Source organism: Panulirus ornatus, chromosome 1, assembly GCF_036320965.1.
Source record: "Panulirus ornatus isolate Po-2019 chromosome 1, ASM3632096v1, whole genome shotgun sequence".
NCBI lineage: Eukaryota > Metazoa > Arthropoda > Malacostraca > Decapoda > Palinuridae > Panulirus > Panulirus ornatus.
Genome location: NC_092224.1, coordinates 80,157,217 through 80,174,411, shown reverse-complemented (window position 1 = coordinate 80,174,411; position 17,195 = coordinate 80,157,217). Strand labels below are relative to the sequence as shown.

Genomic DNA, 17,195 nt, shown 5'->3' with positions numbered 1-17,195 from the left:
GATTTGGTGGTAGAGATGTTTTAGTAAGAAATTAGAGCAGTTGGTACTGAATATATACACACATTCTTTTCCAGTACTCGCACAAAATATGGAGAAGAAAAAGAAAAGTTTACGTATTCCTTGGCTCTAGTTTTCTTCCAGTGCATTGTAAATGCGATATATGCTAAAATAAGTGAGTATTAGAGGATTTTGTAGGTTTGTATGTAGCTTACTAATGACAGTTGACTTGAATTGTTTGATTTATTTATACAAGTGTGTTTCGACTGACAAAATTTGGTATTTTTTTTTATTACATATGGCAAAACAATGTAAAGAATTACAGTAGTGTTAATGGCATATACCACCTCAATATTTGGAAAGGGGATGCTGAAGTAATGCAGGAAAGATGTGATTGTTCCTTAAGTCTTGTTCATTCTTTCATTCAAGCAACTAGCAAATTTGTGCCTTCTGAACCATCAGTTGTTCTCTCCTTCAGATGACTACCATATCCTCCCTCACCATCATGCCCTTTCACCATGGCTATGACATCTTCCTTCACCCACCACCACCTCCTCCCTCCCTGGCCACCACACCCTCACCACTGCCACTCCTTCCTTCCCAGGCCAGCACACCTTGAATGGAGGAATGGGATTGTTAAGTGAAATTACCACTTACCCTAGCCATTTCCCCCTCTTCATAATTCACATATTGTTGGTGCAACCGTCCTTGTCAACACTGAAATATTTTCCCAAAATTATATCACCCCATCAGCCAGCAGTTTCTATTCTGCCAAGGGGATGGTCCAGTTATTTGCAGCTACATGTGTATAGGGGTTAGTTGTTGTGTGTTTGGCAACTTTCCTGGCATGTGTGCAAACAGACTGACAGACAACAGGATTGCTTTCATTATCATATAGATTTGTGGTTATGTTTCAAGATTTTGATCAGTTAGTAACTAGATAAGTTTAAAGATTTTGAATATGGCTTATTTTGATACATGCAGCCTGATGTACATATATTCATGCATGTGTGTGTGTTCACACTCACACTCTAGCTGTCCTGTGAAATGCACTGCCACCACAGCTCCCTGTCCACTCCCAGGCCCCACAGCTCCCTATCCATGCTCAGGCCCCACAGACCTTTCTATGGTTTACCCCAGATGCTTCACATGCCCTGGCTCAGTCTACTGACAGCACATCGACCCTGGTACACCACATCATTCCAATTCACTCTATTCCTTGCATGCCTCTCACCCTTCCTGTATGTTCAGGCCCTGATCGCTCAAAATCTCTTTTACTCCATCCTTCCACCTCTGATTTGGCCTCCTGCTTCTCCTTGTTTCCTCCACTCCTGACACATGTATACTCTTTGTCAACCTTTCCTCACTCATTCTCTCCATATGTCCAAACCATTTCTACACACCCTCTTCTGCTCTCTCAAACACACACTTTTCATTTCCACACATCTCTCTTACCCTTTCATTACTTACTTGATCAAACCACTTCACACCACATCTTGTCCTTAAACATTTCATTTCCAACACATCCACCCTCCTCCGTACAACCCTATCTACAGCACATGCCTCACAACCATATAATACCGTTGGAACTGCTACTCCTTAAAACATACCCATCAAGCTCCTCACCCTTTCCACTCACAATGCTGAGTGCCCCATTTACACTAGTAATACCCTCAACTGCCATATTACTTGCCTTTGCATTTAAATTGCCCATCACTAATAAACAATTTGGTGCACCAAAGCTGCTGATACACTCACTCAGCTGCTCCCGAAACACTTGCCTCATGATCTTTCTTCTTATGACCAGGTTCTTAAGCACCAATAATCACCCATCTCTCTCCATCCACTTTCGGTTTCACTCATTCTCTCCATGTGACCAAATCATTTCAAAGCACCCTCTTCTGTTCTCTCAACCACACTCTTTTTATTACCACACATCTCTTACCTTTTCATTACTTACTTGATCAAACCACCTCACACTACATATTGTCCTCAAACATCTCGTTTCCAACACAATCACCCTCCTCTGCACAACCCTATCTATAGCCCACGCCTTGCTACCATATAACATTGTTGGAATCACTATTCCTTCAAACATACCCATTTTTGCTTTCTGAGATAATGTTCTCGCCCACACATTTTTCAACGCTCCCAGAACTTTTGCCCCCTCCCCCACCGTGACTCGCCTTCACTTCCATGGTTCCATCCGCTGCCACATCTAATCCCAGATATCTAAAACGCTTCACCTTCCTCCAGTTTTTCTCCATTCAAACTTACCTCCCAGTTGACTTGTCCCTGTCACCTCCCTAACAACCCCATCCATAAACAAATTAAACAACCATGGAGACATCATGCACCCCTGCCGCAAACTGACATTCACCGAGAACCAGTCACTTTCCTCTCCTTCTACTCGTACACATGCCTTACATCCTCGATGAAATCTTTTCACTGATCACTTCTTCTAGCAACTTGCTTCCCTCACCATATATTCTTAATGCCTTCCACAGAGCATCTCTATCAACTCTATCTTATGCCTTCTCCTGATCCAGAAATGCTACATACAAATCCATTTGTTTTTCTAACTGTTTCTCACATACATTCTTCGAAGCAAACACCTGATCCACACATCCTCTACCACTTCTGAAACCATGTTGCTCTTCCTCAGTCTGATGCTCTGTACATGCCTTCACCCTCTCAATCATTACCCTCCCATATAATTTCCCAGGAATACTCAACAAACATATACCTATGTAATCTGAACACTCACCTTTATCCCCTTTGCCTTTGTACAATGGCACTATGCATGCATTCCGCTAATCCTCAGGCACCTCACCTTGAGCCATACATACATTAAATATCCTTACCAACCAGTCAACAACACAGTCACCCCCGTTTTTGATAAATTCCTCTGCAGTACCATCCAAACCCGCTGCCTTGCCAGCTTTCATCTTCCGCAAAGCTTTCACTGCCTCTTCTCTGTTTACCAATTCATGCTCCCTCACCCTCTCACTTCACACACCACCTCGACCAAAACACCTTATATCTGCCACTCAATCATCTAACACATTCAATAAACCTTCAAAATACTTACTCCATCTCCTTCTCACATTACCGCTACTTGTTATTACCTCCCCATTATCCCCCTTCACTGATGTTCCCGTTTGTTCTCTTGTCTTACGCACTTTATTTACCTCCTTCCAAAACATCTTTTTATTCTTTTTAAGATTTAATGATACTCTCTCACCCCAACTCTCATATGCCCTCTTTTTCACCTCTTGCACCTTTCTCTTGACCTGCTTCTTTCTTTTGTACATCTCCAAGTCATTTGCACTATTATTCCCTGCAAAACTCGTCCAAATGCCTCTCTCTTCTCTTTCTCTAATAATCTTACTTCTTCATCCCATGTCTCCATGGTTGTTTAATTTGTTTATGGATGGGGTTGTTAGGGAGGGGAATGCAAGAGTTTTGGAAAGAGGGGCAGGTATGCAGTCTGTTGTGGATGAGAGGTCTTGGGAAGCGAGTCAGTTGCTGTTCGCTGATGATACAGCGCTGGTGTTTGATTCATGTGAGAAACTGCTGAAGCTGGTGACTAAGTTTGGTAAAGTGTGTGAATGAAGAAAGCTGAGAGTAAATGTGAATAAGAGAAGGTCCTTAGGTTCAGTAGGGCTGAGGGACAAGTCAATTGGGAGGTAAGTTTGAATGGAGAAAAACTGGAGGAATTCCACCAATCCTGAGGCAGCTCACCATAACCCTAACTAACCTGACAGTGACTGTCCAGTCCAGCTGCCTTGACACATTTTTTCATCTTATGCAATGCTTTGACCACCTCTTCTTTCTTCACCAAACCCCTTTCTTTGACTCTCTCACTTTGCATACCTCCCTGACCCAAACATCCTACATATGCCTTAATATTATCAAACACATTCATCTGTGCTTCAAAATGCTCATTTCATCTCCTCTCTTCACCATTACCTCGTACCATTTTCCTGTTAGTTCCTTTCTCCGATTTTCCCATTTATTCTTTTTCCCACACTATTAACCTCTTTTTGAAACATCTTATTCTTCCTAAAGTTTGCTGACCCTTGCTCACTCCAACTCTTATTTGTCCTTTTTATCATTCCCAGCACCCTCCTCTTGAGAGGAGAGGAATTTAGTGAAGCTAAATGTAAGAACAATGCTCCTGCTTTTAAGAAACACAGGAAGGCAGGGATTACTTAGCTGTACTAGCCTTAGGCTGAAATTTTATTGATATGCAGAGTGGTGGAAAATGGAAAGAAGCTACAGCACATGCACTGTATCTTGGAAAACATCCCTAATGTTGCTTGATGATTGGAGACAAAATCCATGAAAAGGCTTGTGTAGCTTAAGATTCCTGGAGGGCCGCACAATAACAAGGAGGCATCAAGAAGATAAAGGAGAGGGTGATGGGACATCTTAATTAGGGATGGCATTACATTCGAGGAAATAATGATGGCTGGCACATTTAAACAGTACATTATGGGTAAAATTGCCATGAAAAGGAAGCATATGGTTGTTTTGTCAGGTTAAACTGTACAGGGAACTAGAGTGATGCAGTAACCTTATTCCTTCAGTCTGTTGCTTCTCTTATATCATCCACCAGAACCTTCATGCCCCTCCAATGTTGCTGTGTTAATGACAGCCCCTATCCTGTGCATTCTCCTGCTTGTACTTTCACAAGTGAGGTGAAATCAGACTAAGATGACCTTACGCCTCCTTTCCTCTCACAACATCTAGACCATGGCCACAGTACCTCTGTAAACGGTTTCATTTTTATCAGGAGAAACACTTATATGTATCACTTGATGAAGAAAGTGAAGAATGACAGTACAAGAAAAGTGAAAAATGAATGACTGATTTCAGTGAGGGATTATGTAAGAGGGAAGGGAGGGATCCCCAGTAAACTTGCACTTATGAAAGATATTAATTAATTATCATACCTGATTTTCCTTATGTAATACTGAGGTAATGGAGGACCTTGGTTAATGTATCACAAAGACATAATATTTCAAAATAAAAATCCAATATCCTTCCCATACATCCTAACAACTTGATCTCCTTACCCCTATATGTGATGTGAGAGGTATAATATTTCCATATGTATTCATATTATTCATCAACAATGGTGTTCAGTTGTATGGAATAAGTTTGCATTATCTATGAAAAAAGAGTATAATTTCAATGTAAAGAAAGAACCATATGCTTCAATATTCTCCCCACACTTGCTAGCAAGTCTCCCTCTCACTAAATTGTAGAAAGATGTAATATTTTAAGTATGGTTTTTATTACCAATGTGTGTAAAATAAAAGAACAAAGTGATTGTCACACTGTCCTATGTTATCAAGGGCTGTCAAACATGTTTGTTCAAACCGCATGTGGGTGTTCACTTAGTACAATAATAAGCCATTGAAAAGTAATACCGTAACTTTCTGTGAATTTTCCCTCGCTTTTTGATACTAATCTGTTGCTTCATATGGGGGATTTTTTTCACTGTGATGGTATTTCTTGACCACATCTACCTTTTAAGGCTTAAAGAGCAGCTAATCATGTTACGGAACTTGAGGGAAGAACTGTTGAGGGTGATAGTGAAATGTGTTAGGAGCTGAATAATGTCTCAAAGTGTTAGGACACTGCTGCCCCAGCCAGTGGCAGTTATAAAAACTGATAGGAATGACATAACCATACTGTTGAAAAGAATTGACCCTTAAAGGCTCATGGTTGTGATAAGGTTTTTTCATATGTGCTGATGGAATGTGCAGAGGCACAAGTTAGGGCTGCTTCAAATATTATTTAGTTGTTCATTAGTGGAAGATGCAGTTCTAGTTTGGTATAGGGCAATTGTTATTACTACTTTTAAGAAAGGTGATGGAATTGTGCTGAACTATAGGCTAATTTCCCTGATAAGTTTGGTGGGTAAAACATTGGAAAGATAATCTATAGGCAAATGGATAACTAGTTGCAAATTGGTGGGTAAAACATTGGAAAGATAATCTATAGGCAAATGGATAACTAGTTGCAAAGGAGGAACAAACTAATTGGAAGACAACATGGATTTAAGAAAAGGTCATACATTACAAACCCTTTACACTTTTATGACAAGGTGACTCCATCTTAGATTAAAAATGAATAGATAGACTGTGTATTCCTGGACTGCCAGAAGGTGTCTTGGCACATTACCCCATCTGAGGTTAAGTAAGAATCTACAGTACCAGTCAGGAATAAGAGGATAGACCCTTGCATTAGATAAGAAATTATGTAGTGGAAGGGAATAAAGGGTCAGATTAACGGAGCATTATTGAAATGGGCTTGGGTCATCAGAGGGGTGCCTTAGTGTTTGGTCTTGGGACCACTGTTATTTTGGACAAAAAATTAGGCAAAAAAAGTTTGAAAGAGCAGAAAGAAGTACTGGTACTGTTTTAGTGTAAGGGTGGTGGATGGATGGAATACACTAAATAGTGAAACTGCAAATGCTGGTAGTATACACATGTTTGAAAAACTTCTTAATGTTGAAGAAAATTCAAGAGATGAGGCTAGTTAGAAAGGTTGTTCAAAAGTACTGTACTAATTTATTGGTAGGGTGATGGAAGGTTGGAATAAACTTACCAGTGAGACAGATAATGTGGGCAGTTTGTAAAGTATTAAAAGGCAACTGGGTGGTATAGAAAGTTCAGAAGATGGGGCCTCATGAGTATAGAATACTCTTCCTGTTTGCTACAATTAGCTGACTTGGAGAACCTGCCTAGTTGGGGGTGCTTGAGATGACCAAGGAGAATCAGAGGCCAACCATGCTCAGGAAACTAAATGTCCCAGAAGGTCAGGTCTGCCTTAGCTGGGTGGGGATACCCCTGGAAGAAAAAGCCTGACAGGATGCACCCACAACTCAGCTTGGGACCTTACCTTACCGTAACAATGGTCTCTGAGGTTTTCTATCCCCACAACTTGGTCTAGAACCCTACCTTACATGTATCTTACAGTGGCTATGGATTCAAAGTCATACCACACAAAGACTGAGGATGTTAATAGCAAATCCAAACATTTCATGGAGGTTGTTAGCACATGCCAGAGGGACTACCACAGGTGCAAAAGCAGGTCATGATGTAGGGATGCCAAAGAGAGTGAAATGCAAGGATGTCTGGGAGGGGCACCGTGGGCAGTCTTAGAGAGGGTCAGGCCTGGTCTTGCTGCACACTTGGAGACCCTAAGGCCTTAGACAAAGCCAACACTGTAAAACCATAACTTAGAGAGAATTATTTTTATCAAATCTAGGAAGAACCATAAGTGATATGTGTGCCTTATCAAGAGTATCTTTTGAGCAGGCATGCCAGTGTATCAGTTTTTTATATGTATGATTAAAGATTTTATTTTTTTTTATTAGTAGAACTTCAAAATATTTGCTTTTCTCAGTAGAATTTTCCAGAGATTTTCATTTAGTCTCATGACATTACTTTCTTGTTTTGTTTTATAATTTTTGTTGCAGCTAACTTAAACACTACAGCTGAATTATTGGTTGACTTTCATTGTCTACATTACATGAGTATTTATGACCCAGTGACCTCGTATGGTGATTGTGATGCAAAAACACAAAATGCTTCAACCCCCGGAGGGAGGGACACCCCACCTCTGGATCTACCCTCCCCTGTACCACTATGTAGAAAATTGTTTGAGATCCCTGGAATCTTGTGCTCTCATTTTGAAGACAGTCTTTGACTTTAATCACAAAAAGTGTAGTGCTGTAGCCATCCCTTATTTTGCTAAAAAGCTTTTCTGTATCTGAGTTAAAATTTTCATGTAGGACCTCTTTATTCTTAATAGTGCTTTATTGATTGATTAGGTATATTGAAGATTAATTTTTAAGTTTAAAAAGCTAGTGGCAAGGACACCAGTGTTTGTAGCCAGTCTAGGATTTGAGTAAACAACAGCAAATAGGAAACTTCTATTCATTAGGTCATTAGTAGCTGTTCATCCAAGAACATCAACAATCGGTGATATACATGAAATTCTGCTATTTCCCCAGAACCCTTTATTAGATTATAGTGTCCCACCTCAACTTCGTCCTGGCATCAGGGCAAAGGTATCAGATGCCTCTGTGAAGATGACTGCAGCACAAAAGGGATGGCAGGTATGTTCTCAGCTCACCTTATCTTATGTAAGAAATAAGTTAGAAAAAAAAATCTGAGTCAGTATCGTGGATCATATTGAACTGTCTTTAAATATCTGAGACTTTCTAAGTGAATGTCCTCAGTTCCCTGTCTAACTCAGAAATGTTTTTTGTCATATATGTCTTTTTTACGTAAGTTATGGTGAGCCAAGGACATACCTACCATCCCCCTTGCTCTGTAATCATCTTCACTAAGATGTCTGATACTTCTTCCTTGATGCCGGGGTAGAGGTGGGGTGGTACACTATTATCTAATAGTGGGCTCTGTAGAAATATTAACATTTTATGTATGTCTCTGATTGTTGACATCGTTTTTGGTTGAGCAGCTACCAATGACCTGGTGTAGAGAAATTTCTCATTTCCTGTTGTTCAGTCAAAAGCTAGATGTGTTGTGAATACTGATGTCTTTGACACTAGCTTTTTAGACTCGAAAATTAGTCTTCAATGAGACACATTTTTAATGCTTTGAGCTGGTCTTTTTGTTATCCAAACATCTTAGAGATCCTATCCCTGCAGGGATGATAGTTGCTGGTGTAAACCTACATTGTTATTACACATACTTAGGGTTGTTCTCCAAGGCAAGATGTATACAGTACTTGAAAATATGAAAATTAAGCATAATTTGCTAAACACAATTACTTCTTTCAATTTCATTGGTGGTTCTGTGATTTTCTCATTGATGCAAAACTGTATTGTAGAAAATTATGATTTTTATGGAAAGTTTTATCAAGGTCAGTAGTTACACATCCTCTTTCCAAATGTTGTAAAAGTGATGCTAACCAATCAAGAAACCAAAAGTCATGCTAGTAATAAGTTACCTTGCTTTAAAACCATTAAACTTGTGGAAGTGATCTAATATTTAAACAGATTCACCATCTTTAATATTAACTATGACCCCCCTGTCCTCCTGTGCATCTTTATGTTGTAAGTGGGGAAGTTTGTCCTCGACCAGGGTGAGGATTCAACTCGACGTCTCTACTATGCCTCTTGCGCCCTGACGTATCTGCTGGCTATGGTCTCCTCCAATATGGCCCTACAGTGGGTCAGCTACCCTACACAGGTATGTTTTATATCATTCATGAGTTTTTAATGCATTTTGTCATTGTGAAGATTTGTTGACATCAAAATACTGTAACTGTATTTTGTAATTATAATTTGCTCATTATGCTCTTTAAAAATCTTTTTCAGTTTTCAGAAGTTATATATGCAGTTTTCTGCTATCAGCAAGTTGGCACCTGCTATCAGCCTTAAACATAAATTTTGATTTTTTGATCATATGTTTGCCATATTGATAGAGATGCTCTGTGGAAGGTATTACGAGTATATGGTGTGGGAGGTAGGTTGCTAGAAGTAGTGAAAAGTTTTTATCATGGATATAAGGCATGTGTATGAGTAGGAAGAGAGGAAAGTGATTGGTTTCCATTGAATCAGTTTGCGGCAGGGGTGCATGATGTCTCCATGGTTGTTTAATTTGTTTATGGATAGGGTGGTTAGGGAGGTGAATGCAAGAGTTTTGGAGAGAGGGGCAAGTATGCAATCTATTGTGGATGAGAGGGATTGGGAAGTGAGTCATTTATTGTTTGCTGATGATACAGCTCTGGTGGCTGATTCGAGTGAAAATCTGCAGATGTGGGAGACTGAATTTGGCAAAGTTTGTGAAAGAAGAAAGCTGAAAGTAAATGTGAATAAGAGCAAGGTTATTAGGTTCAGTAGGGTTGAGGGACAAGTTAATTGGGAGGTAAGTTTGAATGGAGAAAAACTGGAGGAAGTGAAGTGTTTTAGATACCTGGGAGTGGATTTAGCAGGAGAAGGAACCATGGAAGTGGAAGTGAGTCACAGGGTGGGGGAAGGGGCGAAGGTTCTGGGAGCGTTGAAGAATGTGTGGAAGGTGAGAACGTTATCTCGAAGAGCAAAAATGGGTATGTTTGAAGAAATAGTGGCTCCAACAATGTTATATGGTTGTGAGGCATGGGCTATAGGTAGGGTTGTGTGGAGGAAGGTGGATGTGTTGGAAATTAGATGTATGAGGACAATATGTGGTGTGAGCTGGTTTGAATGAGTAAGTAAAGAAAGGGTAAGAGAGATGTGTGGTAATAAAAAGAGTGTGGTTGAGAGAGCAGAAGAGGGTGTTTTGAAATGGTTTGGTCACATGGAGAGAATGAGTGAGGAAAGATTGACAAAGAGGATATATGTGTCAGAGGTGGAGGGAATGAGGAGAAGTGGGAGACCAAATTGGAGGTGGAAGGATGGAGTGAAAAAGAATTTGAGTGATCGGGGCCTGAACATACAGGAGAAAGGCGTGCAAGGAATAGAGTGAATTGGAACAATGTGGTATACTGGGGTCGACTTGCTGTCAGTGGATTGAACCAGGTCATGTTAAGTGTCTGGGGTAAACCATGGAAACTTTTGTGGGTTGTGGATGTGGAAAGGGAGCTGTGGTTTCAGTGCATTACACATGACAGCTAGACTGAGTGTGAATGAATGTGGCTTTTGTTGTCTCTTCCATGCTCTACCTTGCATGCATGCGGGGGGGGAGGGTGGTGCCATTTCATGTGTGGCAGGGTGGCGACAGGAATGGATGAAGCCACCAAGTTTGAATATGTACATGTGCATATATGTATATGTCTGTGTATCCCTGGGGATAGGGTAGGGATAGGGGAGAAAGAATACTTCCCACGTATTCCCTGTGTGTCGTAGAAGGCGACTTAAAGGGAAGGGAGCGGGGGGCTGGAAATCCTCCCCTCTCAGTTTTTTTAATTTTCCAAAAGAAGAAACAGAGAAGGGGGCCAGGTGAGGATAATCCCTCAAAGGTCCAGTCCTCTGTTCTTAACGCTACCTTGCTAACACGGGAAATGGCGAATAGTATGAATAAAATGTATATATATGTATACGTTGAAATGTATAGGTATGTATATGTTCATGTGTGGGCATTTATGTATATGCATGTGTATGTGGGTGGGTTGGGCCATTCTTTCGTCCGTTTCCATGCACCACCTCGCTACTGTAGGAGACAACGACAAAGTATAATAAATAAATGTTTGCCATCAAGTGTACAGGTATAAGAGGCACCATTTTGAACATTTATTGAAGATTTTGGCTTGTTTATTTCATTAGTGGGACAAGCTACTTGTTTTCAAAAGAAAATAAGATCTGAAGAAAGAGTAAGATTTGTTTCAGTCAGTAAGATGGAAATGAAAAACATGTTGGATGATAGTGTGAAATACTAAAATTTGCATCACACACTTTTGTTTAGCTGTTTATATGCATACTGTGAAAAAGAAATCTTTTTAAGGAAGGGTAGTCCCTTAATATCCAGCTTGGTAGTGTCTCTATTGGCAGTTAATGATGACCAATTTAAAACATTTCTTTTAGAATTGTAAAACCGAACTTTGATATTTTATATGGTATTAACTTGAAGGGACCATTCTTTGTAAGCTTTCTTTTTTATATTAATTTGTTTGAAACTCTAGTTAAGTTTAGAGCCTCATTTAATTGATGTTTTTTCATCATTATCTTTTATATATGTTGCATTTATTCATATGCACCTAGGTAGGAAAGGTTTTCTTGACTGACATGCTAATCGTGGGGCAGATTGTGATAATATCGTCTGCTGAAGAGTATTAACACCTTTGCTCACCAAGTTTACTAGATTCAGAATTATGTTGATAAGGTGCATTGTATTGAATATTAAGTTAATTAGAATCAGCAGTCAGAATGGCCTACTAAATTTCTAGTTGAAAGTTACTGATTTTTTTTTTTTTTTCTTTTTTTTTGCTTTGTCGCTGTCTCCCGCGTTTGCGAGGTAGCGCAAGGAAACAGACGAAAGAAATGGCCCAACCCACCCCCATACACATGCCTTGATTCAATCCACTGACAGCACGTCAACCCCGGTATACCACATCGCTCCAATTCACTCTATTCTTTGCCCTCCTTTCACCCTCCTGCATGTTCAGGCCCCGATCACACAAAATCTTTTTCACTCCATCTTTCCACCTCCAATTTGGTCTCCCTCTTCTCCTCGTTCCCTCCACCTCCGACACATATATCCTCTTGGTCAATCTTTCCTCACTCATTCTCTCCATGTGACCAAACCATTTCAAAACACCCTCTTCTGCTCTCTCAACCAAGCTCTTTTTATTTCCACACATCTCTCTTACCCTTACGTTACTTACTCGATCAAACCACCTCACACCACACATTGTCCTCAAACATCTCATTTCCAGCACATCCATCCTCCTGCGCACAACTCTATCCATAGTCCACGCCTCGCAACCATACAACATTGTTGGAACCACTATTCCTTCAAACATACCCATTTTTGCTTTCCGAGATAATGTTCTCGACTTCCACACATTCTTCAAGGCTCCCAGAATTTTCGCCCCCTCCCCCACCCTATGATCCACTTCCGCTTCCATGGTTCCATCTGCTGCCAGATCCACTCCCAGATATCTAAAACACTTCACTTCCTCCAGTTTTTCTCCATTCAAACTCACCTCCCAGTTGAATTGACCCTCAACCCTACTGTACCTAATAACCTTGCTCTTATTCACATTTACTCTTAACTTTCTTCTTTCACACACTTTACCAAACTCAGTCACCAGCTTCTGCAGTTTCTCACATGAATCAGCCACCAGCGCTGTATCATCAGCGAACAACAACTGACTCACTTCCCAAGCTCTCTCATCCCCAACAGACATCATACTTGCCCCTCTTTCCAAAACTCTTGCATTCACCTCCCTAACAACCCCATCCATAAACAAATTAAACAACCATGGAGACATCACACACCCCTGCCGCAAACCTACATTCACTGAGAACCAATCACTTTCCTCTCTTCCTACACGTACACATGCCTTACATCCTCGATAAAAACTTTTCACTGCTTCTAACAACTTGCCTCCCACACCATATATTCTTAATACCTTCCACAGAGCATCTCTATCAACTCTATCATATGCCTTCTCCAGATCCATAAATGCTACATACAAATCCATTTGCTTTTCTAAGTATTTCTCACATACATTCTTCAAAGCAAACACCTGATCCACACATCCTCTACCACTTCTGAAACCACACTGCTCTTCCCCAATCTGATGCTCTGTACATGCCTTCACCCTCTCAATCAATACCCTCCCATATAATTTGCCAGGAATACTCAACAAACTTATACCTCTGTAATTTGAGCACTCACTCTTATCCCCTTTGCCTTTGTACAATGGCACTATGCACGCATTCCGCCAATCCTCAGGCACCTCACCATGAGTCATACATACATTAAATAACCTTATCAACCAGTCAACAATACAGTCACCCCCTTTTTTAATAAATTCCACTGCAATACCATCCAAACCTGCTGCCTTGCCGGCTTTCATCTTCCGCAAAGCTTTTACTACCTCTTCTATGTTTACCAACTCATTTTCCCTAACCCTCGCACTTTGCACACCACCTCGACCAAAACACCCTATATCTGCCACTCTATCATCAAACACATTCAACAAACCTTCAAAATACTCACTCCATCTCCTTCTCACATCACCACTACTTGTTATCACCTCCCCATTTGCGCCCTTCACTGAAGTTCCCATTTGCTCCCTTGTCTTACGCACTTTATTTACCTCCTTCCAGAACATCTTTTTATTCTCCCTAAAATTTAATGATACTCTCTCACCCCAACTCTCATTTGCCCTTTTTTTTTCACCTCTTGCACCTTTCTCTTGACCTCCTGTCTCTCTCTTTTATACGTCTCCCACTCAATTTCATTTTTTCCCTGCAAAAATCGTCCAAATGCCTCTCTCTTCTCTTTCACTAATACTCTTACTTCTTCATCCCACCACTCACTACCCTTTCTAATCAACCCACCTCCCACTCTTCTGATACAGTAAGGAAATTATGTGAAATTTTTGAAATATTAGTTTGTAAAACAAAAGAAGTGTCTTGGATAAAACAGGATAAGAAATATTCCAAGCATTGTGAAACTGTTGGTTGACCCTTTCTTGAAAATGTGAACAAAAGCCTGACTGGTAGGAGTGTTTGAAATAACTATAAATGAATTTGAGGCTCTAGAGGTGTAAAAGAAAATTGAAGGTTATTTAAAAGAAGGTAAGGGAGGTTGATTGTGACAGAGGAGAGTGGAGGATGGGCAGAGGGAGAATGAGAAAGGGGTAAAGAGATCAAGGATAGATATTAAGGCATTTAGATAAAAGGATGAGGGATTTCTAAGAAGAAGGAAGTGGGATAGCCAAATCAAGAAGAAGAATGAGACATCCTCTGTGGAGGGATGATTAAAACTGGATAAAAGGCTAATTAAGAAGGATGAGAAATTGGGATAGGGATGAGAAATTTAAAGAAGAGAGTTTGGGAGATTTGAAATGAGGGATGAAGGAAATTTCAGGAGAATTGGATTTTGAAAACATGAAGACCTGACTTGATTGAATTTCCTGTTGCAGATTATGGAAGCTGATGTAGTAAAAAGTGAACAGAGTGACTGTATTACATCACACTGACAAGATATGCTGGAAATTTTACCATATACATGTTAGGAAGCCATAAAGTTCTAGTTAACTGGGAGTGGACAAAGCAGTGCTAAGAGCCAAGGAAGCAGAAGTGAGTCTTAGGGTGGGTGAAGGGGCATAGAGGCTGGTAGGACCAAAATGAGTGTTTGAAGATATAGCAGTCCCAACAATGTTGTATGAACGTCAGGCATGAGCTATTGGTGAGACTGTATGAAGGAGGATGCAAGTATTGGAAATGAAGTGTGTATTAGGGGGGGGTTGATCAGGTGAATGATGAAAGAGTAAGAGAGAGTTGCGGTATTAAGATGTTTGAGAAAGTGGAAGAGGGTGTGCTAAAGTGGTTTGGACATATGGAGAGATTGATTGAGGAGAAATTGATGAAGAAGATATATCTCTCAGAAGTGGAGGGGACGGAGAAGAGAGAGACACTAAATTGGAGCTGGAGGGATGGAGTGAAAAAGATTCTGAGTGCTTGGGAGGGTAGGGGGCATGCACAGGATAGAATGAATTAGAATGATATGGCATGTAGGGGGCAGTGTGCTCTGTCTTGAGTTGATGAGTGCAGATGAAACAACGGGGGAAATCACAGAAATTTGTGTGTGCCAGATTTTGGATAGGGGGCTGTGGTTTTGTGCATTACACATTACAGCAAGAGAACGAATGTGAGCAAATGTGGCCTCTTCATCTTTTCCTAGCATTACCTTGCTAATGCTAGAAATAGTGAACAAGTATGAAATAAAAGAAAGAAATTTAAAGTTGATGGAAAAGTTCCCTAGAATAATATGTAAGTAATTATATGAAATTTACATATTGAAAAAATTTGTCATATGTTCTTTGCATTCTAGGTTGTAGGAAAATCATGTAAGCCCATACCAGTAATGGTCTTAGGAGTGGTTTTGGGACGAAAGTCGTATACTTGGAAGAAGTATGTCTTTATCTTCTTAATTGTTGTAGGTAAGTTATTAATTGATTCCTATTTTTACTTGCCTGCTAACCTTTATCCTAGTGCCATATTCTGCTTAGCAGTATTCTATTGCACCATAGTCACTTTTTTTTGGTATCACAGTCATGAAAGGTATGTTTACATTCCATAATGACATATCTTTTTGATAGTATTTTTTTGTTCTCTGTTCCTTAAATTTGGTCTTCCCTTGACATTCTGTATTTTTGAATACTTATATTACTGAATTATTCACATACTGTTTGCAATTGCTCCATATTTATATACCACTGTAAGAGTTCCTCTGTAAAGTTGATTCTGAACTTCCCAGGTCTTTCTTCCACAGCTTAATTTCATTATGTGTTACTCTGATACCTCTGTGAATTTGATTCTGAACTTCACAGTTCTTGCTTCCACAATTTAATTTCATTATTTGTTACTCTGTTACCTACTCAGAAAATGTGTGTACATATCTTTCACAAATCATTTTGCCTTGTTTTTGCATGTGATGTTACTGATCAACATTTCACTGGCATATTTTTTTTAAGTTGGTTGCATTTTAGGACAGTGATTGTGTAATTATCATAGAAGAACAGTGGAAGTTACGACAGAAAATTCCAATGGTATTATCAGCAAATTTCAAACCCCCAACATCCGCTACTGGTAGGAGGCAGGCTATTAATCAATTGGAAAATACGAGCAGTCTCCTCGGTACCTTGTGTTCTTACCCCTTGCTCGTTAGATTTAGAAATAAGTATAACTTGTTTAAACACAGGCTTTAATTGCAAGTCTAAGAAGACTCGGACTGATAATGGTGGCAGTGTTGGGATTCCTTCTAGAAACGGTGAAGGATTCCATAATCAAGAACATTGCGTCTTCGAATTGTGGACCTTAGTGTCTGGTTATTCTCTGTTCATCAAGTGCAGTATTTTATGTGTCATTCCGGACAGACCTCAGTTGAAAAGCCAGTGAAAGACAGTGAACAACAAGTGAAAAACATTGGGTGGACCCAAGTAGCGCAGTAATGTTATTCATCATTCATTCATGTATAGCTGGCAGTTGACAGAAGCACCTATCAACTAATGGCTGTGTTGGGGCAGCCAAATCGCTGATTACATATCAAGCTCCCACTATACCGCAGTCGATTTCGCCTAGTCAGCACAGTACCCCACAGTGTTTTCAAAATATTCGCTCCAACCTTATGCCTGACTTCTAGCAATCCTCCAATCCATCAGCTCAGCACGGGTGGATATCAGCTTGTCCATCAATATCCATTCGTTTAGCCATGTACGAGGTGGTTTTTGACACCCTGGTGCAGCTGCCTGAACGACTGCCCCTGGCTCCTTGCTTTGGATAGGTCTACGTATGCTGTGATGTCATAGGATGACATGGGTTTCTCTGCTGGACATTGGTCGACTACTCCTCATATAATTGGCCAGGCGTCCAGGGGCAGAGAGTTTAACTACAGGACTCCTATGCGACACTCGACTGCTGGGCTCCTACGTGTTAACATAAATGCTTTGTGTCAGAGCAGCTCAACCTCCCTGTTGAAGTCCCTTGGTGGATAGAT

General features: G+C 40.3%; 1 protein-coding gene across 1 annotated transcript in view; it reads left to right on the top strand.

Moving 5' to 3' along the window:
* The window catches only part of meigo (Solute carrier family 35 member B1 homolog meigo), a 66,436-nt gene that overhangs the window by 11,802 nt on the left and 37,439 nt on the right, over positions 1 to 17,195 (top strand). The window contains exons 2-4 of the mRNA XM_071664464.1: positions 75 to 172; positions 9,103 to 9,233; positions 15,531 to 15,639. Coding sequence (XP_071520565.1) covers positions 75 to 172; positions 9,103 to 9,233; positions 15,531 to 15,639 — 338 coding nt within the window. The remainder of the gene's footprint in view (positions 1 to 74; positions 173 to 9,102; positions 9,234 to 15,530; positions 15,640 to 17,195) is intronic.